The 16,054-nt window shown below is 41.1% G+C and overlaps 1 protein-coding gene across 3 annotated transcripts; it reads left to right on the top strand.

Annotated features, from left to right (window-relative positions):
- On the top strand, positions 1 to 16,054 carry LOC108893416 (cAMP-specific 3',5'-cyclic phosphodiesterase 4B). Of its 3 annotated transcripts, XM_051070487.1 has the most exons (18): positions 4 to 286; positions 707 to 848; positions 1,343 to 2,188; positions 3,104 to 3,238; positions 4,347 to 4,474; positions 4,584 to 4,766; positions 4,946 to 4,985; positions 5,155 to 5,225; positions 5,987 to 6,149; positions 7,107 to 7,200; positions 7,310 to 7,467; positions 8,614 to 8,712; positions 8,842 to 9,006; positions 10,647 to 10,746; positions 10,849 to 11,003; positions 11,822 to 11,944; positions 12,191 to 12,373; positions 13,825 to 16,054. In XM_051070487.1, exons 3-18 carry the CDS (start codon positions 2,147 to 2,149, stop codon positions 14,842 to 14,844), a joined length of 2,859 nt encoding a protein of 952 aa, XP_050926444.1. In that variant the 5' UTR covers positions 4 to 286; positions 707 to 848; positions 1,343 to 2,146; the 3' UTR covers positions 14,845 to 16,054. The 3 variants fall into 3 exon arrangements, with proteins under 3 accessions (XP_050926443.1, XP_018546937.1, XP_050926444.1); XM_051070486.1 differs by having other exon boundaries at positions 1 to 286; positions 10,647 to 11,003; XM_018691421.2 differs by lacking the exon at positions 707 to 848 and having other exon boundaries at positions 1 to 286; positions 10,647 to 11,003.

Genomic DNA, 16,054 nt, shown 5'->3' with positions numbered 1-16,054 from the left:
TTCTCCACGGAGGCTGTGGTGGTTGAGGTGGTGGTGGTGGGGGGTGGCTGGGGGAGACCACTGTGGCAGGGGAGAGGGAGAGGAGAGTCAGGGAGGGAGGGAAGCTGGTGAAGCCGCGGATATTCATGAAGACGCCAAGTGTTTTTTTTTTCCCTTCCTCTCGCCGTGGTGACACACTGCTAGTCTGCGGAGAGACAGAAGGAGTGGGGAAGACAGGAGGGGAAGGAGACAAGTGAAAGCAAGACAAGGCCCAGCCCATCTTGCCATTGATCTTGAGGCGATCAAGGTGAGTGTGTTTTTATTCTTACATGCTGCAGCCTGACTGTGTGTGTGTGTATGTGTGTGTGTGTGTGAGACATATCTCTTGCAGTGCGTGTGCAGGCAGGCGTGATGGCAGGGCAGTCCTCACATATGCATGTTTTCAATGTGTGTGGCTTGTGTGTGTGTGTGTGTGTTGGGTGTTTTTTTTTTTTACCAGAAGAACCGGCTGCTAGTTGAGCTGCATATTGATGCATTGCTGCTTGGTTTTATAAGCTGCTTTATCTGTATTGGAGGTGGTACTGGTGGCAGCCATGGTGTGTGTGTGTGTGTGTGTGTGTGTGTATGTGCTCAAATTCCTCATTGTCTGTGCATATATATGTGTCACTGTGTCACTGTGTATTTGTTGATTTCTCTGCACAGACCTGTTTTTTTTTTTACTCTGCAGACTCTGGTGTGAAAGTCCTTTTCGTTGAGTGGGTGTGTTCTTGGTGACCCTGGTAAAAGTCGTCTCCACCACTATCTGTCTGTGCACCAGCTCAATCAGAAACACTCCGATATGCTGAATCTGTCCTATCCAATGGAATTAGGTCAGCTCGGACTGCTCAGAGTAATTATATAACATCAGAGAGCTTTGGTGTTGCAGTATCTGCTCAGAATTAGCCAAACTGAAGGTATAGCTCCTGCAAGGCCACGGCAGCCAAAATATTTTCTCAGGGCTGTCCTCTCTCTGATTAATTTATGACTCGACCAACCATTTGTTTGGACATAGTTTAAAAAATTGGGATTTTTATTGACGTATTTCATCCATTTTCAGTGTTTTTTAATGCTTCTTAGTCTTTGCATTGTTATAAACAATTGGCATTTGTTCCCAAATATATCTCCAAGGTGGTGTGTATTACTAAAGGCATGCTAGAGTAAAGAGCATGGGTAAAGAGTTCTCTCACATTTGATGATGCATAAAATGAATTCATTACATGAAAGCGGGACAGTTAGTTCTAAATCGAGGGAGGAGAGATGACTCAAAGAGAAAATTAGTTCGCTTTTTTTCCCACACTAACTCTTAATTTCTGTTTTCTGACAGGGGAGTCTACACAGAAGAGGATACACTGAGTCCGGTGCAAGGATTGATCCCAGCAAATCAAACCTGGAGTTTTAACATCTGGACTTCTCAGATGAGCTGATCATATTCAACCACTTTTCCCAGTGCAGAATTTGGATCCACGTGATTGATTAAATGATGGAAAAACTGATCTGAGACGGGAAAGATCTGGTGCAAATTTTCCCACAATTCCTCTGGATTTTTGGGGTTTTTAATTGTTGGGAAATTGCATTCATGTGGGATCAGGTTTACAACTGGGAAGCATCATGTGAACAATACTCCAGGTTGGATGATTGTTTTAGAAATCTTGGGACAAGGTTTTCTTCAGCAGCGACATCATGAACTCTGACTGGGATATCCCAATGGCTTGTTTAGCCAACGGAAGACGACATGAAGGCAGATGTAATTTTTCCTAGAAACTTGTAGCTTACACTAAAATGGAGTGAGATTTTTCTTTCTTCCATCTTTGGCTTGGAAACAAAACAGCCGGTCAAAACAAAGGTCATTGACCTCACACTGAACCTGGAGCCTCTGAGGAGGCACATTAATGCACCATTACTGTTTTGCGGCAGGAGGACGCTCGGTTTTAGCCGTCTGAGGTGTGGACAGAACGTGAGCGAGGCGGTTGGCTGGCTGAGTCAGCTCCAATGGGGGCCGGTTGTGACCCGGTCTGACCCCGGTTTGACCTTGCAGTGACCTTTGACCTCTCCGGTCCTGGCTCTCCACCTGCTCTGCTGCCTGGGTTCGGGAACGCTCCGCCCTGGGGCCCAGAACGAGCCAATCAGAATGAAGAAGAGCCGCAGCGTGCTGTCGGTGACTGGAGAAGAGGTGAGTCTGTAAACAATCTGGGATGTACGTGAGAAACCCTGCTAACTTTGTTACTTTTTACAGTGAGAGTAGATGCAGGGCAGAGCAGACTGTCACACTCAGCTGTGTGTGTGTGTGTTTTCTTGAATGGCCACCATAACATACAAACCTCGTGACTTTCACACGTCCCAGCTCCCTTTGTTCTTGTCGTCAATATGTGTGAAGACGCTCAGAAGTCAGTGGACAGTTTGTCTCCTCCAGCCTCCACTCACACAGTGTGAACTGCTCAGTCAGTCACAGTCCTCTATGTAAATGAGCAGTTTTCTTTTAGAAGGTAACGTCTTGGCTGAAGGACATAATTCCATGCATTATTCAAGGGCTCTTTTATTGATTATGCTGAGCGGGTGCCCATACATTGGTGAATATGTGTGTGTACTGTATGTGTCTGTGTGTGTGTGTGTGTGTGTGTGAATGTGAGCATCTTTCCACATCTGGGTCTGGACGACATCAAACGCAGCATGGAAGCAACACGGCACTGTTGCCTAGCAACTGCTACCATTCCCCCAGTGTTTTGTTGCTACGGTACTGCAGTGCAGATCAGCCTCCAAGAGCTCAGTCTGTAGAGGCCTTATCCCAGACACACTGACACACACGCATGTAGCCGAACACACGCCACAGCCACATACACACACATGCAAAAACACATACATTGATGATTTATAGTGTGTGTTTTTGTGGGAATTTCTTTTCTCATCTGTATTCAAATATGAAACATCAACATAGATGTGCCAAAATGACAAACCTGACAAAATGACAAAAAATTGTATTACTGAATCAATTTTTTTTATTGTTAGATGCACAATCCAATGTGTACAGATGCTGTTTTATCCTCTGAAGGTGTACCTCTGTCGCTCCATTTCCCCATGTTCCTCACAGGGTAATGACACAGATATAACAGGTGCTGGGGAGAAGGCGGAGTCATCTCGCTACAGCCGATCCTATACGTCTGGAGCCACGCTGGGGGCCGAGCTACGCAGAGGGAGGAGCAGAAGACTCTCGTCTAGTCTCCAGGTACTGACAGGAAGCTTGGGCGCATTAACCAGCTCAGGTGCTGTGGGGCAGAAATGAGCCATTGGCCCCTGTTGACAGCCATGCTTCCTGTTCCTGCTCTACATATGTAACCTGTCTCCAAGTGCCTCCAAGTAAACACAGACTTATTCAGGAGCATATGCCCTGCAATATGTGCTGTAAATGTTTGTAAAAAAAATGCAGTGCAATCAGTCTGTGCTTAATATACAGTATGTAACCATGCAGCAGTAATGTAACACTGAGAACATTTTATGCAGGCTCGATGTTCACTGTGATGGATTGAAGCTGCACTAATCATTATTTTTTTTAATAGTAACAATAGATCAGCTTATTATGTGAACAATCCCTCGTAGAAACAGACAAACATCACCTAACACTTGTTCTGTTTCTATCGCCTCCATTTCTACTGTTTTGTTTTAGCAGACAATGTTAGCGGCTAGCTGGTGAACTAGCATTTATCAGCTGAAGAGAGATTTATTTTAAGAGGTTGTGGAGACCAAAACAAAGCTAAAAGAAGAGCGAATATTAGACTTAGATTAATCAAGTAGACACAAATGTGATGCCAAATGAATGGTAATGTTACTCTGTCTCAGTTTAGTGTGGAAGTAGCTAACTGGCTAGCATGCAACTTTATAATAGGGCATTCTGTCAGTGTTGTTTTTTTGTTGTTGTTGTTTACAGTTTGTTGCACTGATTTTAAAGTGTTAACTCTGCATTAAATGAGTTTTAAAACTGTTTATACCATATGTAAAAGAATGGAAACCAATGGCTGCCTAGAAGTACATAAAAATACTTTTAACAATATAAAACTTAATTGAAAGTATTTGAAAATATTCAAACTTGGAAACACATTTTTACATCTTGGCTAGACTAGAATTACAGCAGCAGTGTAGCACTATTAATACATTTGTATAATATTGATTACTTTAGACCAGATGACGCTGAACATTTTGTGGATTTGGGGAAGTTGTTTGCTTTGGTCATAATCTGGGCTTGGATGGAAGAGATGCTGATGGTACAAGTTGCACTGTGCTCCTGCAAAGCGACTGGTGTCCATCATTTTCTATAATACAAACTCCTAACTGTACAGGTGCCCTGCTGGCTCCGTCCTCGGGATCGCACCCGTTCACCAGAGGTCCTCAGCAACATGTCACGTCCCACAACTCTTCCTCTCCGAATCCCACCACGCATCTCCATCACGCAAGCAGATGCTGACAGGTTTACACACAGCTATTAAACTTTTCCTCACTCTACTGTTTTCAGCTTGCAGAACGCTCTGCAGGAAGTTTCATTTCTGTCCTCCCTAATCATCATTCTCGTGTTCCAGTTATGAAGCAGAGAATGGCGTGTCGCCAGGTCACACCCCCCTGGGCTCGCAGAGTCCGGGCCTCACCCTGCACACCTCCTTCCCCCAGGGCCAGAGAAGAGAGTCCTTCCTCTACCGCTCCGACTCGGACTACGACATGTCGCCCAAGACGGTCTCACGTAACTCCTCCCTCGCCAGTGAAGGGTGAGGCTCACGAAGAAAGACTGAAAGAATGAGTGAGAGGAAGGGAGAGTCTGTATGTGTGCAGTTAAATGTTGATACTTTCAACTACTGTTTCAAATATTCCTGTCACCTCTGATCCCTCTCTCTCTCTCTTTTCCAACTCCTTAAACTGTCCCTTCTCCTCCTCCTCTTCCTCTCAGGCACACAGCAGAGGACTTTATTGTCACACCTTTTGCTCAAGTGAGTTTTACTTAATTAGTAATTTAGATAAATGGTCATATAAATTATGTAAAATGTTTAATGCTGCTTCCAATGCCCCTAGTAGTTTCTCAACTCTGCTAAAGACTTAAATGTAAAGTGTTGGAAAACAGTTAATATCTTGATATCCCATGTAACTGCGATGATTTAGGTACTGGCCAGTCTGCGATCGGTACGGAGCAACTTCACCATCCTTGCCAACGTCTCCACACCAACAGTCAAGTCAGTACCAATTATTATTGTCCTGAAATGTTCCACTAATGTGCATTATGATAATGTTATGATATTGTATGTTGTCCTTTGTGTAACCAAAGAGTTAGTTCAGTCTTTACAAATCAAACTAATAACAATCTACTGCAATATAACAGACAATTTAAGTACCACAATTTATCTTAATAAGCATTTGGTGTCACGCTCATGCACACATTTTGTGACGATGATAATGTTAGGTCATTAGGTAGCTTATACACTCCACTACAGTAGTCATATAGTTCTCGTGCACTGGTCCTCAGCTTTTTTTAGCACCAAACTCAAAAAGCCTGTTATCCTCAGTCCCCTGCAGGTGCAGAAAGTTGAATTGACATTATTATTCCATCTCACACTTGTTGCACATTTATTGGATGAAGAAATTAAAAAGAAAATCAATTATTCACCGTTTCTTAATTGAAAGAGAGAGACATGCCTTTATGCTGCATTTTCTATTTACCCTCTGTTCAGTTCAATACAACTTCAGTTGTTGCCGTACAGATCAACAATCGATCGCAAAATTTAAAACAGTCAAAGGCTCTTTGCTTAAAAATATTATTATTATGCTTCCAGATCATGATGCCTTCCACACTAGTGGAAAGACAATTGTTACCCTACTCACCTGTAGTGCCTTAATAAATAACTAAAAATACAAAAACAATCTAAAAAGATAATGAGGCTTTTGCTCAGTCCATTCTGCAGCTCCTTGCTGGTTTAACTAACTGCTGTGTTTTTAGGAGGTCTCCTCTGGGTGGAGTGTGCGTCAGTCCTAGGGCGACACTATCAGACCAGCAGTACCAGCAGCTCGCCCTGGACACATTGGAGGAACTGGACTGGTGCTTAGACCAGCTGGAGACCATTCAGACGCACCGCTCTGTCAGCGAAATGGCCTCCAACAAGGTATGTGAGGAACAAACTGAACTACTCGACCTGTGTCTCAGCATCAGCTATGCTTTTTGTATAAGCTGATAAATGACCTCTGTGGTGGCGACAGGTTCACAGGCTGTCGTGTTAGAAACACCTTCAGGGAATTTCTTCACATTTGGCACAAACGTCCACTCAGACTCAAGGATGAAGTGATTAGACTTTGTTGGTCAAAGGTCAAAGGTCACTGTGATCTCACAAAACATGTTTTTGGCCTCAAGAATTCATACACTAATTATGATAAATCACACCTTTTTTTTCTTTTAAGTCTTCACTAAACATATTATGTAAGTCCAGGCAGACGTGGATGTAAACTGCAACCTGACTGGTTGGAGGAGGCATACAACCACGAGACAGTTATGTCTCAATGTTATATCTGCTGTTATAGATCCCTGTGTATTCTAAGGATCTAATATTTGTATTATTTGATTGTTTTTATGTGTGTAGGTGAGTTGTGCATTTTTTGCTAATTTGAATTGCCTCTTGAGAGACAAATAGAGTATCTTGACTCGAATTGTTAACAGTAATTACAACATATAAACTGTATTTTTGTGTCAGTGTTTTTAACACATTTTTCTTAAATAGTATTTTGTTGCAGTTGTGTATTTTTGTACAGTTTGTATGGGGCAGCAATGGCCTAGTTGTTATTTATAATAACTTGCTGTCATTTTATGTTTAATGTTATAGTTATTTTCAGTGGTTTGAAATATCTTGCCATACAACATATCTTTGTCACAGAGTGACAGAATTTGAGTCAAAAAATTGTTATTGTCTAAAATGTTTGTCCTGCAGATATTGGCCAGTGTCTAGTTTATTTTAAGCTCAAATACCAACTCTATATTGTTATAGGCCTCTACAGTGAACTATTTGATAGTTAGTTTACTGCAGCCTAGTTTACTCAAGTGTTTCTTTGTTTTGTTCTCATTGTCACAGTTTAAGAGGATGCTGAACAGAGAGCTGTCCCACCTGTCGGAGATGAGTCGCTCCGGTAACCAGGTGTCTGAATACATCTCCAGCACCTTCCTGGGTGAGTGGGACCGGGAGCCCGATTTCTGTCCAAGCTACGTTTATGACCTTTGCCAAACGAAAACAATAAATCAGTCTTTGCGTGTTTGTGTTTTGCCATCAATCTGTAGACAAGCAGAACGAGGTGGAAATCCCATCTCCTACCCTGAAAGACAAACCTATGAGTCACATCAGCGGAGTGAGGAAACTGTCTCACAGCTCCAGCCTCTCCAGCACCTCGATGCCTCGCTTCGGTGTCAACACAGACCAGGAGGATGAGCTTGCCAAGGTCTTGTTGTCTGTCTGCTTTTCCCTGACTCACATAAAAGAAGTTGCAGAAATCAATCCCTGTTCAGACTTTGAACACTGAATGATTTGATTCTTTGCCAGTAAACAGTTTTATTCAAGAGTTTCTTTGTTTCTTCCAGCAGCGCAGTGAAAAGTGTCCCCTGCACTTCTTAGAAAACACAATATAACATCACAATATATGAGGTTATTACATATTTTTGCTAAAAAGGAATCTCAATAACACATTGTGCGAACATTTGTTAGGTTCATGTCTGCGTCACATACAGAAGGAAATGCTCACTGAATCTTTTATTACTCCTTTTGTCTGCTTTTGAGTGCTCGGCGCCTCATCCTTTAATTCCATCCAGTCTGTAGAGCCAAATGTTTGGAAAGCCCACAGAAGGATGGAGACTGTCTCTGGCTCTGCATCTGCATGTAGCAGCACATAAATCACACGAGACTATTCCAGATTCAAATGTAAATGGTCTTTGGTTTGTTGTTGAAAGTAAGAGAAGCTGCAGATATTCCCAGTGCAACTCTGGACGCCTGTCACACAGAGCGAATGATCAAGGTTATTTTTAGTGACATGAAAGGGATGTCTGCTGTGTGATCATTGTTTAAAAGGCACCAGGCGTCTGGATGTACTGGGAGTCTGTTTAACCAGGTTAAATTTTTATAATGATAAATGGTCAGATTTTAGCTTGACAACACTAAATGTAATCATGACAATGTCTTGAATACTAATCGATCGATTATATTTCCTTATTTGTGTTGGATCATTTCCAATGATTGTCCAAAGTAATTTAGGGCTGTGACATAATTTTCATTACTGAATAATAGGAATATTATTTTCTCAATTAGTTTATTATGATTGAAGATTAAGAAATCCAGTAAATCTTCACATTTGAGAGGCTGATCAAGTGTTCTTTGGTTTTAATTTCCTTTTTATTAAATAATCAACCAATAGTTTCAGCTCTAAATTAACTCAGCTTATGGATAGATGGCATTGGTTATTTGTTTTTCATTAATTATATGGGATTCTGATATATTTTCTTACATTTGTGACTAATGAAGCTTCTAGTGTGTTTGGGCTGCTGTGCAGTCAGCAGATAACATATGTTTCTCCATGTCTGTGCGTTTCAACCAGGAGTTGGAGGATCTGGACAAGTGGAGCTTTAACATATTCAGAGTAGCAGAGTTCTCCAACAACAGACCCCTCAGCTGCATCATGTATGCCATCTTCCAGGTAAGTGTGTGTTTTCTGCAGGATTGTTGTCACCTGAAGTGTTTGTGTGTTTGCTGTTGATGTACACGATGTTCTCCTGGTGGTGTGTGTGAAGTTGTGGCTCCTCTCCTCCCTCCTCCTCCTCCTCAGGAGCGAGAGCTGTTGAAGACGTTTCGTATCCCGGTCGACACCTTTGTAACTTACGTGATGACCCTGGAGGACCATTACCATGGAAACGTAGCGTATCACAACAGCCTCCATGCTGCAGATGTCACCCAGTCCACGCACGTCCTCCTCTCCACACCTGCTCTTGATGTATGTTGACATGTACACACACACACAGACACACACACACTCACAGAGTGGAATGTAACTAAGTACATTTACTCAAGTACTGTGCTGAACTGACTGCAATTTCATAAAGGAGTGATAGTGGATGGGTGTAAGAAAGTACATTTACTCTTGAATACTTTATTCTTCTATTTCACTGCATTTCAGAGGGTGACATTATACTTTTTAGTCCACTACATTTATCTAAAGCTGTAGTTACTTTAAACGTTAAGATTTCGTGGTTCCAGCTATTCTAATCTATATTTAATCATTTAGAGTTTTTTTTTAAAGATTTTACTACATGGAGTACTTCTACTTTTAATACTTAAAGTTTCCTTCCTTCCTCTACACTTTTCAGTGCAGGTCTTTTACTTGTAATGTAATTCTTACGGTGTAGTATTAGTATTAGTAGTTTTACTTAAGTAAAAGATCTGAATACTTGATCCACTGCTGCACACACACACTGGTGGTGCTGTGTTTGTAAGTGAACAGATCTGGCCTCTATACCTGCTCATTTCTGTTTAGATTGACAAAAACACACATTTTTATATGATACACAATTAAGTGCAGCATAATAGAACTTTATTATCAAACCAAAGCTGGAAAATCATTCATGGTCGAACCCAAGGCACAGCCATAAACGTTTAAAAACAAGAAGTCACATGGAAAAAAAAGGACATGACAACCATGAATAACTGTTCAATCGTTCATTTAAACTTTCCATAAACCCTTAAACCCTTTTTTATTACCATAAAACAACATGATTTAACATGATCCGCCGTTTATTTTCACACATAAGGAGACAAGATGTGAGAAAACAACCAAGCACAAAAATTAAACAGAGGAGGAGGGAACACAAAATCCAAACAAAACAATCATCGTCACCTCAATCAACTCAAATGTTTGGACACCACTTTTTATATAATCTGCTGACGTAACACTGTTGTAATGAGGTAATGAAAACGACATGAACATTATTTCATTATTTCAGCTTTGTCTGTGTCTATGCCACAGTCAGACACTGAAAACATTGTAATCGATGATTGATTTGATTCTGCCATAAATAACGAACATGAAACACGCGTCCAAATGTTCACCAAAAAAAAAAATATATATATATATAATATATATGTGTATATATATATATATATGTATATATATATATTATAATATAATGAAAGTAAAAGAAACTAATACATGTAACACAAACAACAGTTATTACAGTTGTCACTGTAGTAACACATTATAGTATATCTACACATTTAATAGTTCTTTACCTGAGGTCAGGTTAAATTATTTGTGACACTGAGTTGACACTATATTAGAAAATCATCTATTACACTATGTTATAACCCTTTGGCTACTGAATTAATTGCCCTTACAAAAAAAGGCCTTAAAGGGAATTAAAAGTTTACAGAGGTTTTATGCATCACAGTTCCTCTTAGAAAGAAAACAATGGTTCAACGACAGAATAATTGTCTTGAAGATGTTTTGTTTTAAATCAGATTTTTACCTGTATTTTTAATATGGTAAATAAACACAGATACAGTGTGATGTGTTTGAAGCTCATTCAGTTTGTTCTTCTGCCCTTGTGCTCCTCTCCTGTCGATTCCCGTCCTGTTCAGGCCGTCTTCACTGACCTGGAAATCCTCGCGGCTCTGTTCGCTGCAGCTATCCATGATGTAGACCACCCTGGAGTTTCCAATCAGTTCCTCATCAACACCAGTGCGTCCAAACACACACAGTCAGTAAAATGTGTCTGGATGTTTGCACAAACTGTCTTCACACACACACACACCCCTCCCTCTGTCTCTTCTCTGTGCTCAGACTCGGAGTTGGCCCTCATGTATAACGATGAGTCAGTTTTGGAGAACCATCATCTCGCCGTGGGCTTCAAGCTTCTGCACCAGGAAAACTGTGACATTTTCCAAAACCTCACCAAGAGACAGCGCCAGAGTCTTCGCAAGCTCGTCATTGACATGGTGAGGAGCTTGTTTACCACAACTCGAACAATACCAGTGAGATTATAAATAAATACACAAAAGCTAATTTAGATTTTCCTTTGTCTGTTTTTGGTTTGTTAGTTTTGGTTACTCTGTGGTTTCTATTCTTTGCTATGGGAATCTCATTTATAATTCAGTAGTGTTATATTTGTATTAATTCTTTACTTTTGGGGGTTGTCTAAAGGTGCCAGCTTATGTTGTTTTTAGGTTTTAATCACACATATTTCTAACATATGATTCTTACTGACTTATATATCTTATTTATTTATGATTCTGCAATTACATTTTGTGAAATCTGAATTCTGAACTCCTGAAATATTTTCCTCCTTCATGAATATTGAATGTTATAGAGAACTACTTGATTGATTTGAAACCACTTTAAATTAAAGCTGAAACCAAAAAAAAAAAATCTAAAATATTTTTGGTTCTTTTCAGAAACCTTTTTTAACACTTCTCTTTGTGTCTCTACAATAACACACCAATCTGGCTTCCTTAGGATTTATTTCAGTCATGATTGTTTTCCATCCTTTCAATAACTGTATGAAAATACTTCAACCATTTAATTGTCACAGTAGCAGGTCTATCAAATACTTCTATAAGTTTTAATCAAAGCTTTAAAACTAAAAATTTACTGTCGAATCCCTGATCCCACCTGTACTCACATGACTCATGTTGTCCACACTGTTACATCTTTGGTTTTAGTTTTTATTTGACAGTTGAGGTCAGAGAGTAGTTTGGATCTTCCTGGTTTATTTCTTTTTTTTTTTTTGTCTTTCTCTCTCTCTCTCTGTCTGCAGGTGTTGGCCACAGACATGTCCAAACACATGACCCTGCTGGCTGATCTGAAGACAATGGTGGAGACCAAGAAGGTGACGAGCTCTGGTGTGCTGCTCCTAGACCACTATACAGAACGAATACAGGTAATACAGTATTCTCATGGAGAATTACTGGAATATTCTCTGGGATTTAGCTACAGCTAAAAACACAATTTTTCTGGTAAATTTGTGACTTGAATCTCAGAGAATATCCTCTGTCATTTTTCTCTTTACCAACAATGGTGTTAATATGTTTAGGCCTGTAGACTATCACATGAAATCTTGAAACGTCTTCAGCTCTTTGTGTGTCAGTCATGATATCAACAGTTCAATATTCTTGCATGTTTGTAGGTACTGAGGAACATGGTGCACTGTGCAGACCTGAGCAACCCCACCAAGCCGTTACCGTTATACAGACAGTGGACGGAGAGGATAATGGAGGAGTTTTTTCGACAGGGTGACAAAGAGCGAGAGAGGGGGATGGAGATCAGCGCCATGTGTGACAAACACACTGCGTCTGTGGAGAAAAGCCAGGTAACATCTGATCTCATCCTCCTGTCAGTGTTAATGCAGTTAATCCAAACAGATGAACTGGAAGCTCAGAATATTAGATATTTGAGTTGAATTAACACCTCCAGCAGCTGTTAAAGGAGCTATCTGTAAATTTAGGGTTAAGGTTAGATTAGATTGTACTTCAGTATCGTATGATAAAAACTACTGATGGGGCCTTTAATAAAGTTATTTGTCAGTAAAAATCCATGTTTATCCATGTCTCCATTTATATTTTTTAACTCTGGCAGGAAAGACACTAAAGTGGCTGTGAAGAATTTTTATTGTCCCCCAACAGAAAAAAAACTCTTCATAAATCTGGCCTGGTAATAATTTATGATGATGAACTCTGGCAATGATTAATGTTTTATTACATTTTGGATACATGTATGACAAATGCATTTCTGTTTCAACATCCAACTGGCAGTAGCTACAGTCATGTCTCCTTCTTAATCTCCATGAAGTTGAGCAGTGACATCTTCGCCTGTCAAGTTTGTGGTCACTGGTTCTGTGTTTACTTTTCTTTTCTTTTTTAATTACATTTTCTGCCAGTTGGATTACTCTATATCTTAAAGAAATAGTTCAACTTTTTCGAGAGATCTGCTTTTTTGCTGACAGTTAGATGAGAAGATTGATCCCACTCTCATGAAGCTGGAGGCAGCTGACAGTTAGCTTAGCTTAACATAAAGAACTGGGGAAAACAGCTGGGATGTGATTAAGTACATTTACTCAAGTGCTGTACTACTTTATTTTCCTTTTATTCTATATATTTCTGCTTCTGCTACACTATATTTCAGACTTATATATTGTACTTTTTACTGCACCACATTTGTCTGACAAGTTTAGTCACTAGTTTTGTTTCAGATGAAAACATTAAGAGCAAAACATGGTGGCTGGGTTGAGTCACAGTTGCAGCAGGCTAAGGGTAGACTAGGGTATTCCAGATGTCCCTCGTCCCCAGCAATGTTTTCCTGCACCTCCTGCGGGATCCAAAGACGTTCCCAGGCCAGATGGGATATGTGATGTCTCCAGCGAGTTCTGGATCTACAACAGGGTCTCCCCCAAGTTGGAGGTGCCCAGGAAACCTCCAAATTAATGCACCCAGGAGACACCCTAATCTGACGCTTGAACCACCTCAACAACTTTCTAGTGTCTAGCCAATGTTTATAACCATAGATGAGAAACAGGGAGCAATCTACCATTTTCAGGCAGAAGTTAGTGGCTTCAGACTTGTAGATCCTGACTCTCATCCCGACCACTTCATGCTCAGCTGCAAACTGCACCCCACCTCCCCCAGATAAATAAATCCAGTCCGCATTAACCCAAGAAAGCAAATAAATGTCATTCCAAAAATGTTGAAAAACTATTCCTTTAACACTGCCTCAAGCCTCAGGGACATTCAAGGTATTTATCTTGTGGTTCTCCTTCTTTTCCAGGTGGGTTTCATCGACTACATCGTACACCCGCTGTGGGAGACGTGGGCCGACCTGGTGCACCCAGACGCCCAGGAGCTGCTGGACACGCTGGAGGAGAACAGGGAGTGGTACCTGAACACCATGCCCCAGTCTCCCTCACCTCCCCCGGACAGACACCTCCAGCATGACCGCTTCCAGTTCGAAATCACCCTGGAGGATCTGGAGCACAACAACCACAACCACATGCATGTGAGGAACAGCAGCGGCAGCAGCGGAGGGAGGAGCGGGAGGAAAGTAATCTGTGATGACGGCGACGCAGACAGAACACAGGATGCCGGGGCAGAGGCCAACGGAGAGGAACAGAACCATGTAGAAAATGAGAAAGAGGAAGACGAGCAGAATCACAACAGCGAACAGAACGGAGTCCAGGATGAAGAGGAAGAGGAGGAGACTGGAGAAAGGGAGAAAGAAGAAGGAGAGGAGGAGGAAAACACAGGGTTGAATGAGGAACATGGAGAGGAGCAAGTAGAAGAAGGAGGAGGGCAGACAGATGAAACAGAAAAAGATGAAGAAGAAGTTAATGACTCAGTGGAGGAGACTAAAGAGGAGGTGGAGGAGAATGAGCAAAATCAGGAAGGAGAGCAGGAGCAGGAGGAGGGGGAGGGTGATGAGGAAGGTGGAGAAAATGAGGAGGAAAAAGGGAATGAAGGAGAGGGTGAGGAAAACATAGAAAATGAGGAGGCAGAAGGGGAAATAGATGGAGAAAAAGAAGGCGAGGTGGTGGAAGAGACTGAAAATGAGGAGGTAGAACTGGAGGAAAAAGAGGAGGGAGAGGTGGAGGAGAACGTAGAGGAAGAGACAGAGGAAAATGCTCAACAAGAGGACAGTGAGAGTGAGGAGAAAGTGGAGGAAGAGGAGGCAGAAATGGAAGATAAAGTTGAGGAAGAAGAGCGAGAAACAGAAGAGAACGTGGAAGATGAAGAGGAGAAAGGTGAAGAGGAGGAGGCGCCAGCTGATGATGATGAAGAAGAAGAAAGTTAGTTGGGTGTAAAATCACAAATTAACAGGGTCAGTGAGGAAAAGTAGAAGAAGAAATTCTGAGAATCTTCGGGCTTTGAAAGTTAGCAGCATGACTGTTGACGAAGAGGATAAAGAGACAAAGATAATGTGCTCTTTTCACCTCATCATGTGACCCTCTCAGTTGATGCTCAGATACCAACGTCTTAAACAAACTTCACAGCTCACAGACAAACATTTAAGACCAACAGTAGAGCAGCGGACATGAAAACAAAACCTCTCCAGAGCGTTCACCTTCCTGGGAACAAACCGTTACAGCGTCAACTGGTAGTGATAGAAAGACTAGAGTCTTCATCACCAAGTATCTGTACATCCATCACTGCCGTAAGGGATAAACTGGGGATGATAACTAAAAAGGGGGGGACCTGTTTTATCAACCTTTTGTAGCTCCTAAAAAAACCTGAGTACATGCAAATAATTGCGTGCCTGTTCTCCCAGTCTCATGGATTATTACCCATTGTCTCTGTAACATCACACACACACAGTGATCATTAAACTAAAGAAACACTGTTTAAAGAATGTCAACTTCCTCTGTTTGTCAGAAAAGAGAAAAAAAGAGAAAAAAACATCTGGAAAGTATAAGTCTGTCGTCTTATATTTACTACAAAATCTTTCCACTTGTGAGCAGGATGCTGAGTATGTGCATCATTGGGCTCTGGTCTAGAACAGTTTAACCTCCTCACATACTAACCTTAAAGCAACAATGCTGGATTTCTGAATAATACCAGGACCGTTTTCTCAATGCAGAAACATCCATAGTCCAGCTCAAAATGGCTGACTTATTGTACGTGTCAATATCGGTTCATGTTTTAAAAAAAAAAGGAAAAAAAATAAACACCCAGTATTCATCCCGTCACGACAGTTTCACCTCTCCCAGACTGTGTGACTTTGATTCCCAGGTGAATTGTGCCAAACTGTCCCACGACCAGCATTGAGCAATTCAGCCTTCCTTTGAACAGGGAGGCTACTCCGTCCATGAAGCAATGAACTGTGAGACCAGGCTAACGGGTGTGATGGTCTTCCACAAATCCCATTTTGTTTTTGTTTTTTTTGTTTTGTTTTGTTTTTGTAAAAATGGTATTTGGCACTTTATCTAACACCCCTGTTACATATATGTACATAATAAACATGTATTTTAATCTGCTGATGTCATATAATAAATATGATCAATGAA

This window comes from Lates calcarifer, linkage group LG5, assembly GCF_001640805.2.
Source record: "Lates calcarifer isolate ASB-BC8 linkage group LG5, TLL_Latcal_v3, whole genome shotgun sequence".
Taxonomy (NCBI): domain Eukaryota; kingdom Metazoa; phylum Chordata; class Actinopteri; family Centropomidae; genus Lates; species Lates calcarifer.
The sequence above is the reverse complement of the archived record's forward strand: the minus strand, read 5'-3'. Positions and strand labels throughout refer to the sequence as shown.

Bases quoted from the DNA above. Each gene is read 5' to 3' on its own strand.
- LOC108893416 (XM_018691421.2), top strand. From the start codon at position 2,147: ATGAAGAAGAGCCGCAGCGTGCTGTCGGTGACTGGAGAAGAG. The intron at 3,239-4,346 runs GTACTGACAGGA...CTAACTGTACAG, and splicing joins GACTCTCGTCTAGTCTCCAG to GTGCCCTGCTGGCTCCGTCC. The intron at 8,713-8,841 runs GTAAGTGTGTGT...CCTCCTCCTCAG, and splicing joins TCATGTATGCCATCTTCCAG to GAGCGAGAGCTGTTGAAGAC.